General features: G+C 38.8%; 1 protein-coding gene across 1 annotated transcript in view; it reads left to right on the forward strand.

Annotated features, from left to right (window-relative positions):
* Positions 1–1,155: 1,155 nt before the first annotated feature.
* phlpp1 (PH domain and leucine rich repeat protein phosphatase 1) overlaps positions 1,156–24,217 on the forward strand; it is a 112,402-nt gene continuing 89,340 nt past the window's right edge. Inside the window, exon 1 of the mRNA XM_088642935.1 lies at positions 1,156–3,191. Coding sequence (XP_088499061.1) covers positions 1,424–3,191 — 1,768 coding nt within the window. The 5' untranslated portion in view covers positions 1,156–1,423. The remainder of the gene's footprint in view (positions 3,192–24,217) is intronic.

The raw sequence follows: 24,217 nt of genomic DNA on the forward strand, positions 1-24,217 counted from the left end.
GTGGAGGTCCGGAAGGATGCTCACCTCACGAGTATCATTCAAGAAATGGCAGGAGTAGACTGAGACCGACTAACTACTGGAAACCAAAGAAGCAGGATTCTTTTTTGTCTGTAGCTACTCTTATGCAAGTATCTCAATTGTAACCGACAGTGTATAACCAATTCTAAAATGCATGGGCTTCAAAAGAAAGACTTTCATTCATAACAAATAAACATTGAAAGATCTAAGTAATGTTTTTTATATCTTTGAGGTTTTTCATTACATGTTGGTAACATACTAGTATATTAATATAAAATGTACCCTTAACAGCAAGGGCTTTGCAGTTGTCTTTGTCAAAGGGTACAGGAAGGTCACAGAGCAAGATCTGTAATGTTTACGCCTATCAATCCTCAATATAGTTATTTAAAAGCTACTTTCAACTTTGACCGCTAAAATAGCTTGACTGCTCTATGACATTTGCTGCTGTCTGGATGTCGTAAAATATTTTTTGTACTTTCTTTAATATTCCAGTTTTCCAGGGTTGTCTCCAGGTTGTTTTCAAGGTTATCTGGTTTTGAGAGAGCAAGTTGTGTACCGATATTCATGCTTTTACATATTTACTCTTTCTGCAACTGAAAACATTAAAATGGCTCGTCTTTACGCAAAAGATAAGATAAGCAAACGTTGCGTTATATTATGTACCAGAACAGTCCACTAGCATTCACACATCTGTAAAATGGTCTTCGTTGTTGTTTTTAGTGTATGAGTTTGGGTCCTAACAATTTTTTACCAAAGCGGTTTCAAGCGTTAAAGTTTTTTTTAAAAACACTGAATGCTTTTAGCTTATTTTAACAATTAGAACAAGAAGATCTCGAGATGAAAACAATACGATCACACACCTGAAAAACTCTTCACAACCGAAACATTAAGCAGGTGTAAAAAAACACAGCACGTTCATGGTTACGAAATAGAAAGTTTCTGACGACTTTTAGAATGTCGTTTTCTTCTTGAATCGTTCCACCTTTCCTGAGGGGGGCAGTGTCGGAAAACGAAAGATGTTTCCACAAAGCTCTTTTCGAAACAGCCTCCCACATTTTAGACCCTCCTCTTTAAGATGTCACCTTATGAATATAAACAGAATTCCGCTGACGTAGGATGTCTGTCGACATTCATTTAATATTCCCGCATATAATTTTATAATTAATGAGGGACTGACGCGCCCCCCTTTGCTTTTTACTTACGCTTGAGTTTCTCCTGCCACAGTCTCCATGATGGCGGTTTCGGCAGCTGCCGAGCGGCTCTGAGAAAAGCAAGAAACGAACCAACTGGATTTACAATGGCGTAAGACCCGGAGTGAGTGGCCAGCCTGCGCAGTTTTGCTTGTGTATTATTTTTTTAATTAACACATTAAGTGTATTTTCTTCCTTATTTCCACTCGCGTAAAATGGAAAGTGCGCGGGCTGTGGTGTTGGACGGCAGGTTGGCACTGGATAGCTCTTCCACAGCGGTCGGGACAGCTGCTTCGGACTCTGAAACTGGCAAAATAAGCAATGCCGGTAAATTGAAGAAAGGATCCAGCTTCACCACCGCTGGTAGTGGGGCTGCAGCGGCGGTGGATGATGGCGGAGGCGGCGGGTCGAAAGCGGAGAGTGGGGGTCTTCGAGGGACATCTGCCCCTCTCCTTCACGTAGCAACCAGCAATGGAAATCATCAGGTTCAAGCGGCCACTGGTACAACTAGTACAAATCCTTCTCTTCCTGCAACCACGAGTGCTTCAGGTTTGGCCAGTAACACTAACTCACTGCTGCTCAGGAGGAGACGACTGAAGAGAAATCTCTCGGCTGCAGCTGCAGCTGCAGCCTCTGCCTCTGCCTCCTCCGGGAACCACATGAGCTCCGCTTCGTCCTCCGCCCTGAGCACACGGAGCCTGGATCGAAAGATGCTACTGAGGCACCGTCAGGTCATGCAACTGCAGCCGGCAGATCGGGAATGGGTGAGAGCGGACCTCCAGCGGGGTTGCTTACACGTCCACGACAAACTTGTGCCCTCGTACCTCAGGCCAGTTTTGTGCACACTGGAAACCAGCGCCGGGGAGATAGCGCGGCGGCTGAACCAACTCGGCAGCAAAGGAGGAGCCGTGGTGAAACTGGTCGGCAAAGGGAGCCCCACGACAGACTTAAACGGCACCTGCAACGGCAGACCGGTGGGCAGCGGTGCCCAGCAGAGGCTGCGCTCCCCCAGTGCCAGCCCGGAGGTCGTGGAAGTGGCGGACGGTCCTGACCAACTTGGTCATTTCAACTCCGCGAAACATGCGGAGTGCAGGGAAGGCCTGGCATCCCCTCCGGGAGAAAGGCTGAGGTTGCCGCTGGCGGAGAGCAGAAAGAGCCACAAGCGGCAGCAACTGGAGACTGATTCTTCCAGAGTAAACCCGCAGTCGGAGCGGAAGAATTTTACCAGCCCTTCTTCGGATACCAATTCAAACGCCGACGTCGACTTGATGTCACCTGCCGCCGATGCCGCGCTTGTACGCGGCGCAGAGGAAAGTTGCGGACCAAACTCTCCTTCGGATGTGGACAGCAGCACCTGCGAGGAGCTCAGCGCTGCGGCCCAGCTCGCCGACCACCGGGACTCGTTCAGCGATGGCATCATCCTGGGTACGGATACCTCCACCAGCCTCAGCCCGAGCTTGGACAGCGCACCGGAGGGGCTCGACGGTTTCGGGAGTTCCTCCGACGAGCTGGATCTGGACAGTCAGCTGCCCAGCTCCATTGCCCAAGAGTTGCAGCAGGTTGCCCGAGAAAGCGGCAGCGCCATCTCGAACAACAACAACGCAGTCAGCAACAGGCTGTGCGGCTGTGAGCTTCCCAACGGAGCGGTGGCTGACAGGGGACCAGGCGTCAGACACGACCCGCTCAGCTCGGCCAAACTTCCCTGTAGCGGCGGCCAGTGTCAGCCCCGGCCCAGCCTGACAGGCAAGGGCGCCGCCAGGCACACCTCCACCTGGACAGCGGAGTTGGGGTCTGACCGCTGCTCCTCTGCCCCGACATTGTTCGTCCAGCTGCACGGCGAAGCAGCGAGGCGGCTGGAGCCCGAAGAAAAGCCCCTTCAGATACAGAATGACTACCTCTTTAAACTGGGATTTAAAGACCCGTGGAGGGTGCAGGAAGAAGGGATGGACGCCGAAATAGGCTGTATGATACGTTTCTACGCAGGTAAATGGATGATTTGGAAACATTTTTACGTCGCATAGCCAGTTGTGTTTGTAGTTAAAGGGGTCGCATTTTTTGGCTGTTACGAACAGCTTTAATTGTGCGCGGCAGCTACAGTTGTATCCCAGCCAGAAAGAAGAGGGTGTTTTTAAGTTTGGCGAGGTTTGTGTTCGACCTGGGCCGAGCAGTGCCTTTCCCGAGCTGCCGCTAGTGTAAGCCTAGACGCCTGCAGTACCACTGTCATTAATAAAAGATTAACTTTTGCCTGGGCAGCCAGTGGGTCGTCTTGGTGGCCGATCGGCTTTTTATCGCCGCGGCATCTGGAGGCAGCAGGTGCATGTCGCTGGCTCCTGGAAGAGACCGTGTAGACGTGAGGGGATGTGTAGTTTCATTGTCCGGAATTTGTATTGAATAACTCAACTCACGCAATCTAGGATAAGTCAATTTGCATTTGATTTCAGTACATTCCAGCAGAATGTGTTTTAAGACTTGTATTTATTGGAGCGAGTGTAGGTTAAATATCAGTCTTCTAAAATCATGCTTAAACAGATTTAAATACATTAAAATAACGAGACACCTGACGAACCACATAAAGTTTATACTTGGTTGCAAGGATTTAGTGATGTTGCACTCCGGAAGTTTAAGCAGTATGATTCATAATGTCACTGGAGCTCTGTGTACTCACTGATCCAGTCTTTTTAAAAGAGTTTTAAAGTTCATTCACGGGAGGAATAGTTTATTGTATGGATGAGTACACAGAAATTGTGTCCTGTTTAAATCTGTGTAGCCAAATTTGTTTTTAAATGGATAATAAGATCATCAATTTGTAATAGTGTATAGAATAACTGTAGAAGGTAATCCCACTTTAGATCTTTGCAGGACTCTTTTGTGGGTGTGTGGAGGATTTTCAGAAACCATGTTTTTAACTATGTACGTATTCTGAAATGTGCAGTGGTTGCTTTAGATTCTTCCCATTATTGCTTATTGCCGATGTCAAAGTCCCATGTTTGCTTTGTGGTTTTAATTTAATCAACTTGTAAAAGGTGAGGGATAAGAAAGTAGGAGAATAAATCCCTTTAGGCCTACATGTCATGCGAAACTAGATTCGTTTTGCGTGATGCCATTAGCTATGATTGATCTTATAGTGTTCATTAGAAAAGAATATATGTAAAAAACAGTCATATAATATAGTCATTTCTTACTGTTCTCATTTGAGACTGCAGCGGTTTCTACAGGCATGAAATCTGTGAAAGTCAAAACTAATTTATTAATCACTGTAATTAAGTTATGCTCAATTAATTTTCTGTTGTCTCCGTTTAAGTCATTTGCTTTCTTTGGTCCAGTCAAGAGGTTGTAAAGCCTAAGTAATGTGATTCACTATTTATATTGCTGTTTTTAAATCTGTAAATTAAACCCATTTGGGTTTTTTTAAATGTAAGATCTGATTCAATAGTCACAGGAGCAGATATCCTGCGTCTTTTTTACCCAAGCAAACCGAAATGCAGTATTAATATAACAGGCGTGTATTGTAGATGATAATTTGTGGATCAATATAGTTAACAGGCTGCTCATTTTAAGACCGGACATGTTACTCTTGTTATTTCTAAGGGCCAGTTATTGTAAAAAGGGCTGATGCCACACTTATAAGCACCAGTTTAGAGAGCTAGTGCTTAGCAGACAGTGTTTATCTGCAAACCTCTTGTCAAGTCAGACATCCATCTGAAATGACTGTTCTTGGAAGCCTTGTGCTACACATGCCTAGGATTCCTAGAGAAGCAGATAGCCATTGGCAGCAAAATTATAGTTATTGAAGAGAGAACAGTGACTTTTATTTGGTGCTGACACCTTAATAGATAACATTTGCCATCAAAGGTAGTCAACACAATAACATTATTGTACAAAAACATAGTTTAGTAAGAATTTACTTTATTGCTTTAAGATTTTTTAGCTACAGTTTTTTAGAAGATTGTAATTTTTGCTTCATTCCTGTCCGATTGTCATTATTATTTTTATCTGTCATCTGCTTTTTTCTGTTTCACATACTCCAGATTAGGGATCAGGAGTTGTTGAGGAACGTGGCCCCCTGCTTCAGGGTGATTGTGGGGTAATGGGGGGCAAAGGATTTTTTCCTTGGACCCGGACTCACTTTTGAGCTCCTTACCTTTTGACATAAGTGTGAGGCACATAGTTATTGGAGAGTAAGCATCGATTCATGGAACAATCCCACTCTCTTGCTGACAATACATTAAGCTGACAATTGCCCAGCAGCTCCCAGAGTTCGCAGTTGTGTGGTAGAGAAACTATGTAGGCTGCGTTTACTATCTTAGGGAAAAGGCTTTAAAGTAGTTTTGACAAAAATGTGTTCTTTAAGCAGGGGTCATCAGCCTAGACACTACCATTCCATTCCAGATTTTGCTCCACCTAATCCTTAATTATTCAGATAATTTTCTGCTTCTGGGTTTATTAAGAAATGAACAATTTATTACTCAATTTATTTATTGAACAGTTCAGACTCTACCAAGGTGGGCTACTTTTCTCCTAGGGTAGTTGAATTGTCTGAGTAGTTTAGCTTTTAATGTGCTTTTTTGATCTGGTGCAGACCTCAGAAAGTTAGTCATAGTACGAGAGAACTTAAATTACTTATAGAATTAAGAGGAGGACAGAAGCCATAAACACTGAGCTCTTCTGGCACCAGATTTTGAGGGTAAAAATTGCAGTATGTTGTATGTGAATCAGTGTATTTAAGTAAAATACTTCTTTGATCCTAGTTTTACCCTTGGGGCTGATAATTTTCTCTGCTAAGGTGTCTCATCACTCAGTTAGTTCTTGCCTTTTGTAGAACTATTCTAGAACTTCTGCAGCACTATATTTGTTTATGTATATAAGAAAGTCTTAAATATGCTGTACTATGAATACAGTTGCCTATGTCATTTAAACATTTCAAGCTTATTAGCACATACAACCTGTTCTGATACCACTGCACTGACTGTGGCATTTTTAAAGCTCTCTTACTCACACCCAAAGCCCTGCATGGCTTAGTTCTGGTTAACCTTAGTGACATGCTCGAAGCTTACCTTCCTCATAGTTGATCTCTAGACTCTGCTTATCTAATCATTCCTATTTCAAAATGTTGAAACTTTGGTGGTGATGCATTTTGTGAAGGTGGAATGTCCTTCCTAAGTACATAAGAGATGGACTCTGTCAGCACTTTTAAATTCAGTCTGGAAATGTTAAACTCCTGCATTTCCTTCTGGTTCAGTTTAACTGTCTTACTGTTTATTGATGTTTGATTTTGTTTATATCTGTGTCTCTTTTAAAGTGCTTTTAATGTTTCTCACATGCGAATTACTAGATAAAGTTGTAAATACTTCAATGTGTATGTTTCTTACTTAAAAATCGATTTTTTGCAGATAATACTTGTTCAGACTTGACAAAAATGACTCATCACTCTTGCATGCAGATAAAGTGATTTGATAATCAAATCAGATTCATTTACGAAACATGCTAAATGTGGTCATAGGGTATTGGTGAAAAAGTATAAATAAAACTTGGTATAAGTGAAACTTTCTCAGTTGTATTACACACAATTATATAAGTTATATATACACTATATGCTGTGCATTTCTTCACACTTCACAGTAATAATATTAATAGTCTAGAATAATATTGGTTGGTCATCCTAATTGTTCTGGCTTCAAATTTGTTCCCTTAATATATGTGGAATACAAGAAATCAGCTTCTCAGCCTATCAAAGAAGACATCCTTAAATGTTAGTAAGTATTGCGATTTCAAAAAAATTGCTTTCTTGCAATCTTTATACAGTAACACATTGTATTTCTGAAAAACCTTTAGCAACTCTGTGAATCATGGAAAATTAATGTCCAAGTTCACCCTCATCTTTAGTTCTGAGAAAACTCAGGCCAGCTTAGGTGTTTTTGTATACTCTGAACTTGCAGACCATCTTTTAAATCCTCAGAAGTCTCAGGAGTCAGTCATTCAGCAACACCTAGTCAAGAGCAGCAAGTGGCAGTCTAGACTAGATAGTTCCCAACATTTTCAGTCACACGGCACACCTCACTGAGACCATTCAGTAGCAGACACACTTTTCCAAGCTGAGTTGATTGCTCATAAATGACACATTTGCTGCGATTATAGTCTAGAGAGACTTGCAATATAATGCATAGAACAAGATAAACGTGGATCAAACGCATTGACGCTTCAGATCCAACTCAGAAGACAATAGGGAGCTCTTTTCAGTTTCATAATGTGTAACTGTTTTCAAGTTTTTAAAATTTGGTTTTTAAATGTAATATATATAGATATTTCTTAAATAATTGAAGTGATATGCAATTGTAATTCAATGGAGCAGAGTAAACTGTAAAGTTTAGGAAGTCTAGGAAGTAGCATCTTAGTGGGTTAGTGAAACTCCTGGGCCTGCAATTGTGCACAGAGCCTTCAAATATTGGAGGAATTGATGAGAGAGTCAGCTGCAATCCCTGCTCTGCTGACAAGCACTCACTCCTGTTGTATTTAATTTATTCCAGTGATGAAGATGCATTTTTTTGGCATGTAGTTGGGGAAAGGCAAGAGGACAGCAATAGCATCGTAAGAGACAATCAGATAATCATGTACTGCATTCAGCTAACATGCGTCCAAAGACAGCTTTTCAAAATTCTTCTCTTTGCCATGTCATTGTGAATCCATCTACAGCACTAGTTTTTCCTCTTTTTCATTTAAAGTCAACTTTTCTGATGAATCAGAAGAACGTGAACTAAATGGATCACGTATGTCATCTTACACATATATAAAGGGAAAGCGGCACTTGAGCTCTTCTTGGAGTGTTTTGCGATGCTGGAATATGAGGTTCAGCACCTTAACAACTGCATCTGCCACTGATGGTACTAGTGGAATCTCAACTTAACCTCCTGCCACTCATGGGTCCAGCTTGGACTGAAAAGCCTGTAGTTTATCTTCGATTTATATTATCTTGATCATTCCCTATTTAAGTATTCAGCTCATTAAAAAGGCTAGAAATGTCAGCAAGATATGCAAGATTAGCACATCCGTGATTATCAGATAGTGACTCTTTAAAAGGCAGTTCATGTTTTGTTGAAAACTCTCTTTTCTCCAGAGCTCATGAACATCGCCTCACTATGTAACGGTAAACTGTGATGCTTGGCTCTGTATCTCTGTACACAAAAAAGGAACAAATGTGATACCAGTGGCTGTGATTTTATGCAATTCATGCTCTTCAGAGTTTGCTTGTTTTGGTTGCAAGAGCTTGACGGTGCAGGATGCAGTGAATTATCAGAATGTCAAGATTGTGCGCCTTTACTTTACTCACCAATTCTTTGGCTTTCTGTGTCATGGAGGCTGTTAGTGCAAATACTGTAAGACATTCCAGGTTTGTTTTGCTTCTTGTAAATATCTAGCTAATAATTTAGGTAATATAATTACCTATAATATTTCCTTTCTAGTCGTAGGACTAGGTAGTTCTTAAAAAACACAAATTTCTCCTAAAGGTAGTTGCCCGCAACATAACCAAACTTGGCCAGTGATTGGCAGCTTCCTCCTATATTGGTAAATTCTTCAATCTGCAAAGAAGCCCCTTGCTAGACACTATTGTTTTTGCAATCTGCCTCAATATGAGCTGACACTGTCAATTTGCCATTTCATGTGTTTAGTGTTGTTTTTTTTTACACGTACGCAAGATTAAGGTTTCGCCCGTGGTACAGTGCTTCTTTGATTTTGCAGACTCCCATCGAATGTTGAATTAGTTTGATATTTTGTTGTTTCAAGTGCTTGAAGTACTAAATGTCTTTGATTACAGTATAAGGATGTTTTGTCTTCAGATGGCATTTTAACTGGGTCCCACTGCAATATTTGCCATCTTAATGAAATGTTCAGGTAAGGGACAAGCAGCAACTCCTGTCAAAGATATTCTGCAGGCCAGATAACGCTTCTGCTGTCCTGTCTGAACTGTCTCTGAACAGTTCAAGCTTTTTTTCTCGGGGGTTCAGCTGTTTCATCAGTCACTGGATTTGTGGAAGAATTGCTTTTTGACTTCACTTCTTTTGATATCAAACTGATCCATTTTTTTTCTTAAATCAGGGAAGGTAAAATGGGAGATATGGATAGGATCAGTTTCACTACGCCCGCTAGCTTGCTTTGTCTGAGTTTACTATCAATAAAAAAGCGTGCAAAGACCTCACTTGGTTTCTGTGTTCTCTTGTCACAGTTGTCACTTCATGTCCTCTTAGGCCACCTGAGCTTGGCGTGTTCATGTTTTAGAATCAAACACCTCACTTTTAAAGGACTCTGCACAGTGGACAACTACTGGTCTAGACTTTAGCAAGCTTTATACAAACGCATACTTACACTCTGAGTGGTGGCCTGTACTGGGTGAACTTCTCAGGATCTCCGGGTTGCTCTTAAGTTCTGTGTTCTTTCAGATGACTGGATAACCTGCTAGACTTGGATTCTACCTATAGTGCAGTGTCAGTCTGGGGAATATGATTGGGAGAAACATGTTGATCTAGCATTTTAGTACATCTTTAAGCAGTCATTTCAAAACCTTAGAATTTTCTTTCCCCATATAAACTGTGACCAATTAGTGGTGATGCCTCTAAGATGCGGTAGATATCTTAGACTGCTATGTGCTTGTAACTTAGATTATTTTAAAACATTTTTTGTGCATTACATGTTTACTTCGATATGGCTGTAACTGGAATTCTAGAGCAACCTAGAGTGACCTGGAACCACTGAGCCATGACCTGAGCAGCCCCTCACCCATTATGGGGCTAGAAAGATGATCTAAAAAGATGTAAACAAGCCACAATTTACTGCTTCCATGAATTTGTATATAACATCAACACACAGAAGACACGTCAACTCGGGCTACTTGGAACTGAGCCTTTTCCGGCTGTTGCTTATTATAATCCTGAATAAAGGACTGAATCCATTAGGGTTTTAAAAAGCTTTGTAGAGTTTGTGATTTTTTTTTTAGTTTAGTGGGTGCACAGAAGCTGAATTCATAGTATTCAGTCTTGTGCTGTCTTTCTGACTGCCTGCCAAGCTCTATTCATACCATGCTAAACTCAGGAAGCTTTAGCATTCATCGAGTAAAAGAAGAGGGTTTTAAAAACAGAAATAGTGATTAGCAAAACCTACAGCTTTTTATCAGCCCTGGTTTTCCCAACTGGTAAAATGTAGTTTTTTTAAAAAAAAATGTTCTTCAGTGTATTTCGTTATCATAAATATTCAATATTTTAAATTTGTGTGATTTATTGTACGCTTATACAGTATTAAACGTTTATTGCATTTTACAGCTTTGGAGAAATTTGATTCAGTTATTGGTCACACTCTGCAATTACTTTCAATTAATCCTTATAGATATTTATTTTTTTCATTGACTGCACAGATGCCAGTTCTTCAGTTTGATGACAATGTTTTGGTAATGCCATGTATGAAAATTAACACCTGGGCTTTGTCCTTGTCACAACTTTTGTTTACTACACAGCAAAGTATGAAAAATGTCACATTTTGCCTTAACCTTCTTTGAACTATTTTCTTCTCTGGTTAGAATATTGCGGTTAGTTAGAAATTTTTAGATAAATTGTCTTGTTTTGCTGGTTTGCTGTTTTTTTTTTGCTGTATTGCAGTGTGTATAGCTCATTCTTGTGCTAATTCCTTAAAGTATTGCATATAGTTTTGTGAACTTTTTTTGCATTCAAAGAACCGTTTTTTATACTTATCTAAGTTTTACTGTAGTAAATTATTTATATTTGGAGGTATTTTGCTCTCAAAATTGGGATTGAAGTTGTATTCTTTGAACGCTTTTAGTGGATACTGAGCACAAAGCTTTCCCTCATGCATCAGTGCGAAGAGTGTGCAGTTTTACAATCTTTATTATATTTGTCATCTACTTTGCTCTTCATTGATAAACTAGTTTTGAGTGGTGGCCTGTACCAAACTGCAAAAGATTTCTTCCACAAAAACTGAGAGCTACTTTGTTCTCTTGTGCGACTCTCAATACTTAACCATAGCAACAAGCAACCAACCAGTCATGGACCAGAAATTCCCTGAGTGAGACATTGCATTTTATCCTGCTGTACAGTTTCCTGGCAAAATAAATTTGCATAAGGTCTTTTGAATGGTTTTTCAACAGTGTTTAAATGCTCATTTCAATTATAAGCGACAACAGGCAACAGTCTAATTCTTTTCCTTTTTTGGTTGACGATACTTACCAGGATTCATGACAGGCTGGACAGAATGTCAGGCAGGTTGTTTTTTGCCTATCTCTGATATATGGGATAGTGAGTGACTTCAATAGCTTTAAATAAGAGACAGTTGACTACTGAATTACGTAGAAAACAACTACCATAATTTATGTAGAATTTGGGGGTCTGTGTTGCAATTATGTTTTAGAATTGCATTATTTTATATGCTTATTTTTTGCCTAGACTTTTTTCAGAAGCCAAAAGAAAATGTAGCAAGGACTCATTACACACTGTGAATTTGTTTTTCTGCTAATTATCTACTTCACTGTGCTTTCAGTTGCCAATCTGGGTAAAGAATTCAGTGTATTCACAGTATTAAGCAGACGGCAGGAGGTTTTTCTAGACCTGCTTGGTGAATACTGTAAAATAGTTTAGATGTTTTTCTTTTTCTGATTGTATCAAAGGGGAGGACTATGCGATGAAAAGAGAGTGTGAAGTACTGGAACTGGTACTCACAGAAACTGACTTTATAGTATAGTTTCTGGATCAAATGTATTAAAGAAAAAGTGATATTTTTCAAAAACTGATAACAGTTGCAAAAATATAATGGAGAGCAGTTTTCGCATTTGTTTAATCCTGTTTTTCTTCTATACTTCATTGAAGTAGCATTCTGAGTGATTTACGAATTCTCTAAAATGTTTTTTGGAACATCTTGCAAATTACAGAAAGTGTGGGTTTTAGCAGGTTACTGCTGCCTTGCGTCACTTAAACCCCTGTGCATTTCAGGGGCAGAGGGAAGTGAGTATACAGCAAAAGTGAGGAGTATCAGCCCACATTCTTTCTCCATTACACAGCATTTTTGCGTTTTTGGGGGAGGCCTGTTTACATAATTGAAAGTATTCAGCATTGCTCTTTCAGAACATTGAGCATTCTACAAGCACATCTTCGTATGTAAACGTTGAATCCATCACGTTGGTAAATATTTTAATTTTGGTGACGTGGACATTGGACCTGTACAGTAAACACAACGATCCCATCTTCTTCAGCATTTGTGACTTTAAGGTATGAAGATATTCACACTAGCCCTGTCTTCACACTGGGTTTTTCTTCTCAGTCGTGCAGAGATAAAGCGTCTGCCGCAATAACAGAACTGTTCGCGTGGGCTCAGATTAGCCATTTTTGAAAACATTAGACTGGAATAAAAAAAAGTGTCTGTGTGAAAGGTAATCTTACAGTTCTTTTAGTCTTGAGCAGAGGAGACCCATGAGAGAACCTGCAGTATTCAAGATCCTCAAAGGTATTGATGGAATCTACCAAATGCACACTTCAGACTCAACAATGAAACATGACCCACAGGACACAAATGGAAGCTAAGGGGAACTGCCTTTATATATGGTACCAGACAGCCCTTCTTGACACAAAAGATTGAGAGAGTCTGGAAACAGGTTCTAGTCAATGTGTTGAACTAGTTTGTTTTATGAAACAGCTGGAAGAGATCCTTGGATCACTTGACTTGAAACCAAACAACCTAATTGGGTTAAAAACCGCCTTCTCCTTTGTAACCATTTTTATGAAAAAAGAGGTGCCTGTTCCTGTGACTGCCCAGGAATTGTAGTGCTCTGTATCAAATTGCAGACAAGGATTCAGCTCTTGGATTATGTGCACTAAATATAGCAAGTGTTGAATTAGGCAGGAATTTAATTGTAAGAGTAAAATGACACAACACTATGTAAGTGTTTGGCACAGAGAATTGTAAGACTTTCTAAAGTAGTTAAGATGCAAACTATTTCTGCTTTCATTTCTAAGCTTGTTGAAGTGTTCTTTTTCAGCTAAACACAGGTGGACCAAGCAAAAGTGAAATTGTGGTTGGTGCTGTTCTTTTTTTCAATTGGGTTATGAAATTTGAAGAGTGGTTCCATATTTGTCTTTGCAAATAAAAGCACATTTTTGGCATCTTTTATTGACAACCCAGTTCTGCTATTGTCATTTCCATTTATAAAGCTGAATTTCAAGGAGAAGAACTAGCCATCAAGATCTGATCCCATTGCTAGTAGTGAACAAATAGATTTAACATGCCGATTGCTGAATTCAGTATTGCATGTACTCAGCGGATAGATAGAGTGCAACTATTTCTTTTTAAGTTTTTAGATTGGGTTGTATGCTGTTAATTATACCTTTGGTAGGAAAGTAAAGATAAAACTGCTTGGAATTGGGAATCAGATTGCTTATAGTATACAACCAATTTCAGTTGCTGATAAGGAGTTGGCAGGCATTTTTTTTAACCTTGTCAGACTATAATCTAGGGCCAGATACAAACTATCTGACAACTGAGGAATCCCTGATATTTGCATTGGTTTCCCTGGAATGTTAAGAATCCTTGTTTTGGGAAGAACGGAAGAAGGGTTTCATATTACTTACATAACTATGTTTTACTATCTAACACAAAGGGCTTCATTGAAGGATTGGACAGCTACCCTGAATGTTTGTGTCACTAATGGTTTAGAATGCATCTGCTTCTACTCAGGACATTCTATTAGCGACTGTCATGCATGAGTTTTCACTAAATGGCTTAGCATGCAAGTTTATAATGCAATTTTCAAGATGTACTGTGCTATTTGAAGTGTTCACTGAATTTGAAATTGTGGCCTACTGGGATTGACACGAAAAGACACCTGAAAAAGGCTTCGCAGCTGAAATATAGTGTTTCTTTTCTTTACCTTTCAGCATCGAATGAACCTTTACTTGTTTTTTGTAGCCTAGACATACAGATGCAGCTCCCTACTGGAACCCCATATACTTGATTTCGGAGAGGTATGGAAATGTCCTAAATCAATGTTCAAATTTAGGATTTCAGAATTAAGTAATGCTCAGCACCTCTTACTCAAAAAAGCATTGCAAATGGTGTATGCTTCACCAATTTATCTCTTGACCTTTTTGAGTTGTAGCTTTTTTTAAAAAGCAAGCCTATTTGCATTCATCACCTTTCAGTGAGTAATTTGTTTGTAGTCGAGTCCTATATTTCTCTATAAAACAAAAATGGAGTTAGATGGTGTGGTGGTTTAATTCACTGACTGTGGGCTTCTGAACAGCAGTGGCTTAGTACTTACTCACTGAGTGTTTTAGAGTGAGGGTTTTGTTAGTCTGCACGGAAAAAAAATCCTCAATTGCCCTTTGGAAGTAGAGTAAACTGTGGAGGGCTTTCACAGATAAGAAAGAGGGTTAAAGAGAATGGAAAACAAAAACACTGAAATCTTTCTTGAAACACCATCTATTTGAAGTTTTTTTTTTCCTTTACACAAAATGTAACCTACTTGTTACAAAGAAAAGAATAAACACAGGATTGTTAGAGTATTCTTAATTGGGAGATAAAATGTGGAAAATGTAGATGTTTTGTAATCAGAATATGCAGTATAATTACATACAATAATCATTTCTGGATCTTTGCAGACAGTGTTGTTGTGGAAAATTTAGGGCTGTAGTTTTTTGCATTCAAAGACTTGAACAAATTCCAGACAGAAGTTCAAAAACTAACTGGTATTTGTATTAGTGTTCTTTTCTCACTAGTATTGTTTAAAATCTTCTAAGCATTGACTCATTAATATTGAACATAAATTATTTTGCACTTGAAATATCACTTTAACATGTCCATTATTCCATTATTAATTACATAATGTGGTGCTACATATACTATGAATATACTCAGTGTGAATGCAGTAAACTTGCTTTGCTATCACTAGCTATACGCTAGCTATCACTTTGCTAAATGATTCTGGAAGGATAAACTATTTCTAATTTTAGGCAAAACAGTTTTTTTAATGGTTACAGTTGTATTATTTTGTGTCTGTGATTCATCATATGTGACATTAAGGAACTGTGTTCAAAATGTGAGAATTAAGTAACTCATTACATTATTCTAGAAAATAGAGGGGGGTGGACATGCAAACTCCACAGAGCAGGTCCTCCAGTTCAGAAGTGAACCCAGGACACGAGCTTTGAGGCAGCAACACGAACATCACTGAGTCTGTATTCCTACTACTTCAGGTGCTCTATTTAAAAAGGTCGTAAATACTGCTGTAGGTACGATGTTGAGATGTTTACAAAATACAATTACGTGAACGTGGCGATTTGCACAAAAAAAAGTGATCGATACAGCCACAGCACCTCCCTCCCAAGCTGTCAGTGGCAAGGTGGATTGAGGGATGGTCTGTGCCATCACATGACTTACTTTACAATCTGTGCCTACAGATCACTCTGGAAACCATATCCACACAGTCCTTCTTGCAACAAGAACTTTGCTTTTCTGTCGGCTGTAATTTATAATGAAAACTGACATTTCATTTTCGTGTTTCGATACATCTGAATAGAAAGGCTTGTTTTTCCAGCTCTATTGTTAAATGTAATGATGAAGGAGCACCAAAGCAGAAAAGGCCTGAAGTCATTACTAAAGAACTATTTTCTTGATTGCTTTATATTTGCTGCTCACTGTGCTTCTCCCTGGTATACAACAACATGGCAGCAGTTAAACAGATCAGGGTTAATACGGCTCTAATGTTTTATTGCAGATACAGGTTTTAATGCTTTGAGGGCAGTTTCATCAAGTAACTGAGAATAAGATTTATGTCGTTGCTGACATTTTTTTCCCCATGTTGTGATCTTACCAAACAAGTGATTTCTTCAGTGTGACACTTGCACTTGCTGACTAACTCATCATATTGCAAGATGCGCATATTTGTAGTTATATTATGCATCATAGAATCGTTCAGTTTCATTGACAGCAAGTCTTCCAGTTTATTGTCAGTATTTTTTGAGGAACTATCAAGATGCGGTTTCAGCAAAGGCAGTGGTTGTATGCCTTAGTTTTGTATTATCTGACAGTGAGTTACAAGATGGGTGGTGTGTTTGAAGCACTTTTTTATAGGCTGATTTTGAGATGCTGATGGGATACCATGATTTCTACCGACGTACCTGTGTGCGTCTCTGTTTTGGATTCTTCACTCTAGCCTTGTAAACTCTGAGCTCATGCTGGGCATATTGGCTTATAGCTTTTTACAACTTTTAGCTATGTGAGAACTAAGTATGCCTGTGAGGTCGATTCCACATCCCATTCCAATAACGTCTTAATTTCAATTTCTTGTTGCTTCCTTCTGGTCCTCCAATTGGCCTTGCTTATAGGAATACTAACAGAATCATCATGTGGTATTTGTTTGGAATTGTTTGCTCTTTCAGTTGTTGCTGGTCTTTTACGTTTAAAAACTATAGACTGTAGTTTTCAGATGATTTAATGCTTTTATACCTTTTTACAAAGGTTTTCATAAGAAACCTTTGTTGTTTTACTATAATGAAAACTGACATTTCATTTTTGTGTTTCAATACATCTGAATAAAATGCTTGTTTTTCCAGCTCTAGTGTTAAATATAATGATGAAACCCTTGGTTATAGATTCTAGTTCATAAGTTAATTTTAGTTCATATAGTATGATGTTTCTCTGTTTCCCTTGTGAACCAGTAGGTTAAAATGTTTAGGTTCACTTTTATTCCTGGTCAATTTTTAAACGAGTTGTTTTTACTCTAGATTTGACCACAGCCTTATTTGAAACAAGATTGGTAATCTCTGAGATGTGGCTTTTTCTGCAAACAGAATAAACAAGAAGAAAAAACTCCTTCCTTCTGTAGTGTGAACTATAGCACACAGCCTTCTCCTTGTTTCTGTAGCTCCAGCAGTCGTGCAGTGAGCTTCTCATCTCCTCAGAGAGTAGTCCATGTGGCAATATCTACTACTAGCCTTCTGAATCTGTGTAAAATCAGGTTATAGAGTAATGAAATACATTGTTATTAACTGTCATTAAGTCATTCCACAAACCCCATTCTCTTTATCATTGGGGTAATCGATTTACCTTTTCATAGCTTAATAGAAAAGTTGATTGTAATAAAAGCAAAACCCGTCTCTGGGGGCTCAAGACTAAAGCTGCCGAGAGGAATCTTGGCTCTGTGCCAGAGGATGATGCCATTGCTACTTCTGATGCATTGCAAGCTGAGGCTCTGGCTTCTCTGCTTAAGGAAGCGGTGGAGTGCTGCTCCATACATTAGTTTAACAATAAGGCAATGTTTCGAGAGCTGAGGTATCCTCTGGTCTTTTTGGGGTTTCTGGCAGATACTTTGCGAGTTTTTTTTTTTAATCTATAGAAGAATCACATCCAGGTTTTGTTTAGTGCTGATAAGATAAAATGACCAACAGCATCCCTGATAGAAGTATGACACTACTTTTGTGTGCATCCTCAGAATACAGTATCTCGGCTGGTGTTCCTGATATATTGGTGAATCCTGGCTGCATGAGATTGGCCTGTTCAGATTCTCTGTTGTGTAGACACACTCGAAAAAAGCTAAGAAACCGCCTTACTTTCTCTGAGAGCAACTGAAGTGCTTCAGCATTTTGACAATAAGGAGTGATGTTGATGTTGGGCATAAAATTTAACACTTGATTTCTCAAATCCACCAGAAATTTTCTTTATTGGATGAAAATGGTGTAATAATGGTAATATCAGAATATACATAAGTCCCGTATCAGAGTGTGCAACCCTATGACTCATATCTTATACTTTATTTTCATTGTTTCAGATATTGAATTAGTATTTACTGAAGAGTGATTATTATTTTACATTTGGCTAAAGGATTACATTCATCACTTAAATACTAGTTTTTAGATCTTTGTTATGCACATGGCTGAACTATAGCAAAATTGTGATGCCTTATTCTTTATTTTTTATTGTCCATTACTGTTACTTTTGTGAGGCAGACCAAATATTCAGATATAGAAAGCTTTGGTATATAATAAAAGTACTGAATACAAGCCTTGCTGTGCAGGGAGTGAAGGGTTCGAATACAGTCCAGGATAGGCTGGTGTCTTGGTTTCCCAGTTTAGCTCAGAATTTTCCCATGTGCAGGGTTATTAAATTCCCCTTGCTGGTGTGAGTTGTCCTCAGTGTAGCTGTTAAACAAAGATGAAGAGAGCTGACTACATGGCTTAAAAAGAGCTCTCTGCACCAAGTTCAAAGTTTAAAGTAGAATTCCTGTAACTGAGTTGTCACATGTTACAGAAGAGTATGAGAGCCTAGGCTTACAAAATCTGCTCTCTCACAAGCAGCCACTTGGAGGCTTCATTTCAAATCTAAAATAAGGATTCCTAAATGGTGCGATAGAAGAGATATTGATTCTATAATGCTGTTTGACTTCCAGTGCCTTCTACTGTAGTAGTAATTCAGACATAGCTTTCTAAAATATTGAGGCTTACTGGCTGACAAGGTGGCAGCTAGGAGAATTGTGATATTGATATCTTCTGTGCTGCTGCATAACTGATTTCTCCTCACTGCATTTGGCTATTTTAGTTGAAAGGAAATTTTCCCACAGTGTCTTTATGTGGGAGTCTGCTTGTAAAATGAACTTTATGTGCCATACCCACAAAATGAATAGTTTTATTTCAGTTGGTGCCAACAGCTTGTCCACACAAGCCCTGTAGCAGTGATCTGGCAGGGTTTTTAGCAGCATACTCTTTACATACATCGTTCCTCCTTTTTTTTTCTTTGCTTAAGTTAGTTGAAATGGCTTTACAAGTCGAAACATGCAAACTGAGGCTTATCATGTAATAAACCTAAGGAAATTAAATTTATAGCTTAACTGGTCCATTATTTTTTTCTATTATTCAGAAGTGCTGCAGGGGTAACAATTTACTTTTTATCAACACATTTCAATTTACTTTGGGCTTTTCTGAAGAGATCCTCCTTTTTTTATTCTCTCCAGTATAACTTACTGATAGAACAAATCTTTAATAGAGTATAAAGTCTAAGAAGTAAACTAGGCATTTCTTAAAAGAAATTGTCAATGAAATTGCTTTGAGCTTTTTTTGCAAGTAAACAAGGCCAAAAAAACTGAAATTTACACGCATGAAAGCAGTCATTTGTTTTGATTATGTGTTTTGTAATTAATACAAGGTGTGATGCACGATGGGCACTTTGCTGAGAATTGCTTTTGTCTCTTAATTTGGTGTGAACTTGTGATAAGCAGAAAGTGGTGTTCATCAGACACTAGTTATTAGAAACCTTGATCACCTTGAGTTGTCACAGACCTATGGAGTTTTGAGTATTTTGATTTTATGTTCTTTTCGAATGTGGGGTTAACATTTGTCAATTTCCTTTTGCTACTACTCTTTTGAGGCTCTACGTAAGCCACTAAGAGCTGCTTCAATATGAATTCATTGTGCATAATGATTAATGCCATAATAAAAGATACGTTGGTGTCTGCTAGCACAGTGGAATTAGCCTTCTGGCTGTTTGGATTTTTATTTTTCTGCATAGATTGTTTGCTTGCTAACTAACTTCTGTGGTATTGCTTGAAAAGATTTCTCAAAGCTAATTTTGATGAAATGGGGTGGAACACAATTTAGATTTGCTCAATTTTCAAAGCCCTGAAGCTGAAGTGTATGCAACAATCATATGCTTCCCTTTTCAATTTCCTTCAGGCCTTTGGGGAGCCTGTTCAGAATTCCCTCACATGGGATTTGAGAAGTGCAATCTCAGATTCAAGATAAATTTTAGACAAGGTAGGTTTAAAGAGTTTTATCTGTGACAACCTCATCTTTCTAAACAAAGTTTTGACCAGAAAGCTTGAAAGCCCAGTGTGGTAAGGACCTTGAATGCGCCTTGAATGGTACATTCAAGTCCGGTACCCAGACACAAGAATGCCCACAGGACTAGTACCTTCAATCTAAAAGGCATGTTATAGGACAAATGTATCTGAAAGTACCTGCCAGGCCATTGACTTTCAAATTTGATGTATGCATCTTTAGTGTATGTCTTGTTTTGGAGAAAAGTCTCCTGTAGGTTTGAGAGATTGAGAGAGCTCATAAGCTATTAAAATGGTCATCCAACTGGATTTTACTGTTCTTTTCCAACTGTTTTATATACAGGAAATAACATTTTTACTTGCTTTCTTTGTTGATGCTAAAGATTTCATGTAAAGAGGTGTCAAAAAAACATTCAGGCAATTCATTCATTGCTAAAACCTCTAGTTCCTTTGCAGCTTTCAGAAAGCAAGGTACTAGGATTAAACCTTGATTGATTTTAGAGTTTTAGAGTGTTAGTTTAAAATGCCTTCTAACAGAAAACCTAGTTTTAGAATATATAAGTTCAACAGACAAATAAGCACTGTGCAGGTTTAGATGGATCTTTTATTTTGGTGCAGAAGAAGGCTAATTTTTATTACAAAATGAAGATTCTAGATTAATCAACTTAGATGATGATTATAAGTATAATATGATGTGCATAATTTATTAGAAATAAAAAGAGTATTTGGTGAAGATGAATACATAAAAAATATCAAGCCACCCTGTCTGTCTTTTTTTTTCACATTTGTTTCCTCCCACAGCTCTAGGACCAAGGATTTGTTTTTCCCCAGATGGTTCCCCACACATTCGTTGCATGTTATGTCTTCCAGAGATGATCTGGCAGAATGGGTTTGCATGTTTTTTGCCTTGTTTACTTCGTTGGTTTATTCACTGCAGTCATGGCAACGCACTCTCAAACTGTAGCTCCCAGCTTTGCTTGTATTAAACACTGTTCTTTAAACGAATCTGTACTGTTTGAGCGGTCTGCTGAGCAGAATGGAAAAGAAAGACGGACGTACCCAAAAGTTAATACATTGCGTGTTCGAGTTAGGTGCGTCCCCAAGCCAAGTTCAGTGGGGCTAGACCCGTGGCGGCAAGCTGGCGATCGGCCTGGCATGGATTCGCTTCCACTACCACACCTCGCTGCACTGTCATGGAGGAGGCTTCTCCAGACACTGGCAGCTGTGGTGGCCTGTGACGAAGCTGATCTTCAGGAAGACGTGTAAAAACAGCAACCTTAAGGGAAGTGGCTGTGTACAGCATGGTGTGGAGTGGGGGGCTGCATGCTAATAGAAGCCCAGGCCTTTGATGTTTTGAAACCCCATTGTTTGCCAGTGGTGCAGTGACATCATGTGCAGCCATTACAGAGGATGGAGACATTGTTCCTTTGTGGGAGTGGAGGCATTAGCTGATCTGAACAGTGTACACTGTGAGCTGATACTGAATGGTTTTTAATGGGAAGGGGAGTTGAAATGGAGAGAACATTTTATTTTTGTCCGTTTCGGCAGAGTGTGTTTTTTTTGGCTCCAAACTTTGCCGGGATGTTTGAAAATGTTTGTTGGTCGTGCCATACCACTTTTATTTCTTTGTTTAGGATTAATCTGTCTTGAAGCCACCATGAGTAAACTGAAAAGAGGAATTGGTGGATTATAGGGCCCAGAGACAGTGTTTTTTTTTTTGTTACAGAAATAGTCCTGCAGCAGTCGGATGTCTTTTTGCTTCCTCAGATGTATTTTAAAAACAGGTTTCACAAAGCTTCCAGTGGTAACTTATAGTTTCTGAGCACTACTAGTGAAGCCTTTGTCACAGTATGTATTATTTCTTTTGTAGCAGTGCATAACCAAATGGATTATATTGCTATTATATTGTGGACATGTTTGTCTTTCAACCAAATTAATTGATATCGACTTACACATTTCACTTCTTTCTGGAGTCATTGCATACAAGGAGTAACTAATAATTAATTATCATAGTTTATATATTGTAGTGCCATCAAATACATACTTCTTTTGATTAGCTACCAGTTGAATATAATCACGCTATAATATTGTTCTTTAGAAAGTGATGTTTTCTATTTAAACTTTTTTCCAGGTATTTAGAATTGCATCCTACATTTAAAGTTGATTTATATTGTCAGTCTGCACCCTTTAGGAGGGTATTCTGGTTAGATATGTGAAAGAATGTGATACTGAATAATTATTCCTGTTTAAACACAGTCTGCATTGGCAGTCTGTACAGACAAGAAGCAACTCTCAGTAACAATGAAATGACTGGAAAATTTAAAATGGTGCAAACTGGTTATTTAACTTTCCCAACTTTAACATTGGAGATTTTTCTTGTAATTTACTAACGGTGGGGAAACAGCTACTGGAAAATGAAAATAACAGATGGAAGATAAAAAGGAAAGAAAAACCTTCAGCAATACTGTCAGCATTTTAAAAGGTTTTTTGGACATCTAATAAAAATATTATTATTATTATTATTATTATTATTATTAATTCCTTACACTTATAAGTTAGGGGATATAACCTCATTTTGATTTGAGTAAGTACATATAAAGTGTCATATGTGATGCAAACACAAGAAAGGTTTCAAATAATAGGGAGACCATTCAGCCCATGTAGCCTGTTTGAATGTTAGTACTTTATTTAAAGACATTTTGACTTTGAACTGCAGAACTATCACAGGGGCTTTTACACAGGTAATGATTACCATCCATTGCCTTATTGTTCATTCTTTTTTTTCCCCTTAGTATGCACACATTGTATCATTTTTGATGATAAATGTTTTGTAACAGGTTATGCAATTGGTTAATTAGGCTTTGTGTTTTTCAGTGGATGAATCAAACAGTAGGAAAATAGGAAGGTGCAGAGAGGAAAGACGTGCAGCACTGACTTCTTTGAGGAGAACCGGACCTTGCATAAGATCTCTTAGCGAGTTACAAAGAGGGGATGAGGAATGTCTGAGTGTAGAAATGCTTTCTGGCATGTGGCAGTGTTTTATGTTTCATGGATAGTCATTGTCCTGATCACTAACACTGGCAGGACTGTGCTTGCAATGTCAAGATCAATTCTGTGGGATATAACGTGCTGGCAGCTGCATGACTGGGAGTCTTTTCTCTCTGTGTGCTTTCTTTCCCCTTGTGTAGAGAATAAGGCCGTGGACATATGATCCTTCTGTGTGCTGCTCTGATTTGGGAGGACATTCTAATCTTGTGGAGGGTGTTGATTAAAACAGAGCCATTTGTTTCCATGTCTTTACATTTTTAGTATATCTTCTGATTCAATAGGTTTATTTTATGTTTTTGACTTTTTCTCTGATTTTCTGTCAAATGGAAGATATGTGAACATTTCTCATCACTGTCACTCTTGGAGTTACTTTCTCTTTAGACAGAACTTATCTTTGTATTCTGCACTATTTGAAGCTCTCTACCACAGGTTTCCAGAGCTTCGGTACCTTTTGTGTGTTTTCATAAATGCCAGCAGCTTGAGGGGAGAATTACTAATGCGTTCTGTTTAGAGATGCTGCTGACCATGGAGCCTAATCCTTTCTGGCATCATCCATCTTGGGCGTGTAAGACTTAAGACAATCCATGTGACAATCCACTATCATTGTGTATTTGGTTACTGCAGAACTTATATAGATACCAAATTGATATTCATTAGCTGACACGATAATCCTAATGATCAGTTAAGGAATGGTAATGGAAATGGAGTCAATCGTAATATCAAATATAAGTAAACTGGTTTTACTGACTTAACAGCCATTTCATCTTCAGAGGTACTGTAGGTGTCATCAGCTAACAGATCTACCTTCAGAACATCAAGATTTCTAAAGTTGCATTCACTCGTTAGTTTATGGATTGAAAAAGTACTACTTGCATGGGATCAAGGCTTGAATACAAGACATGACATTCTTGTCTTTGAGTACTAGATTTCTTGCCTTGTGTAGCTCAGTCAGGGTCAGTGGGGGTGATTAATTAGGCAACACATTTTATGACATCTGCATATTTTTGTTGGATCTTCCCCATTTGCTGTAGGGCTCTCATTTTTAGTCTAGTATTGAATAATTAGGGAGGGTGCTGGGCTGATAAGCTTTGGGCTGCCAGTCAGATTGACATCAGTTCTTTAACAGGAGAATTGTATGTTTCTGAGG

The sequence above is a fragment of the Lepisosteus platostomus genome, chromosome 8, assembly GCF_059453375.1.
Source record: "Lepisosteus platostomus isolate fLepPlt1 chromosome 8, fLepPlt1.hap1, whole genome shotgun sequence".
NCBI lineage: Eukaryota > Metazoa > Chordata > Actinopteri > Semionotiformes > Lepisosteidae > Lepisosteus > Lepisosteus platostomus.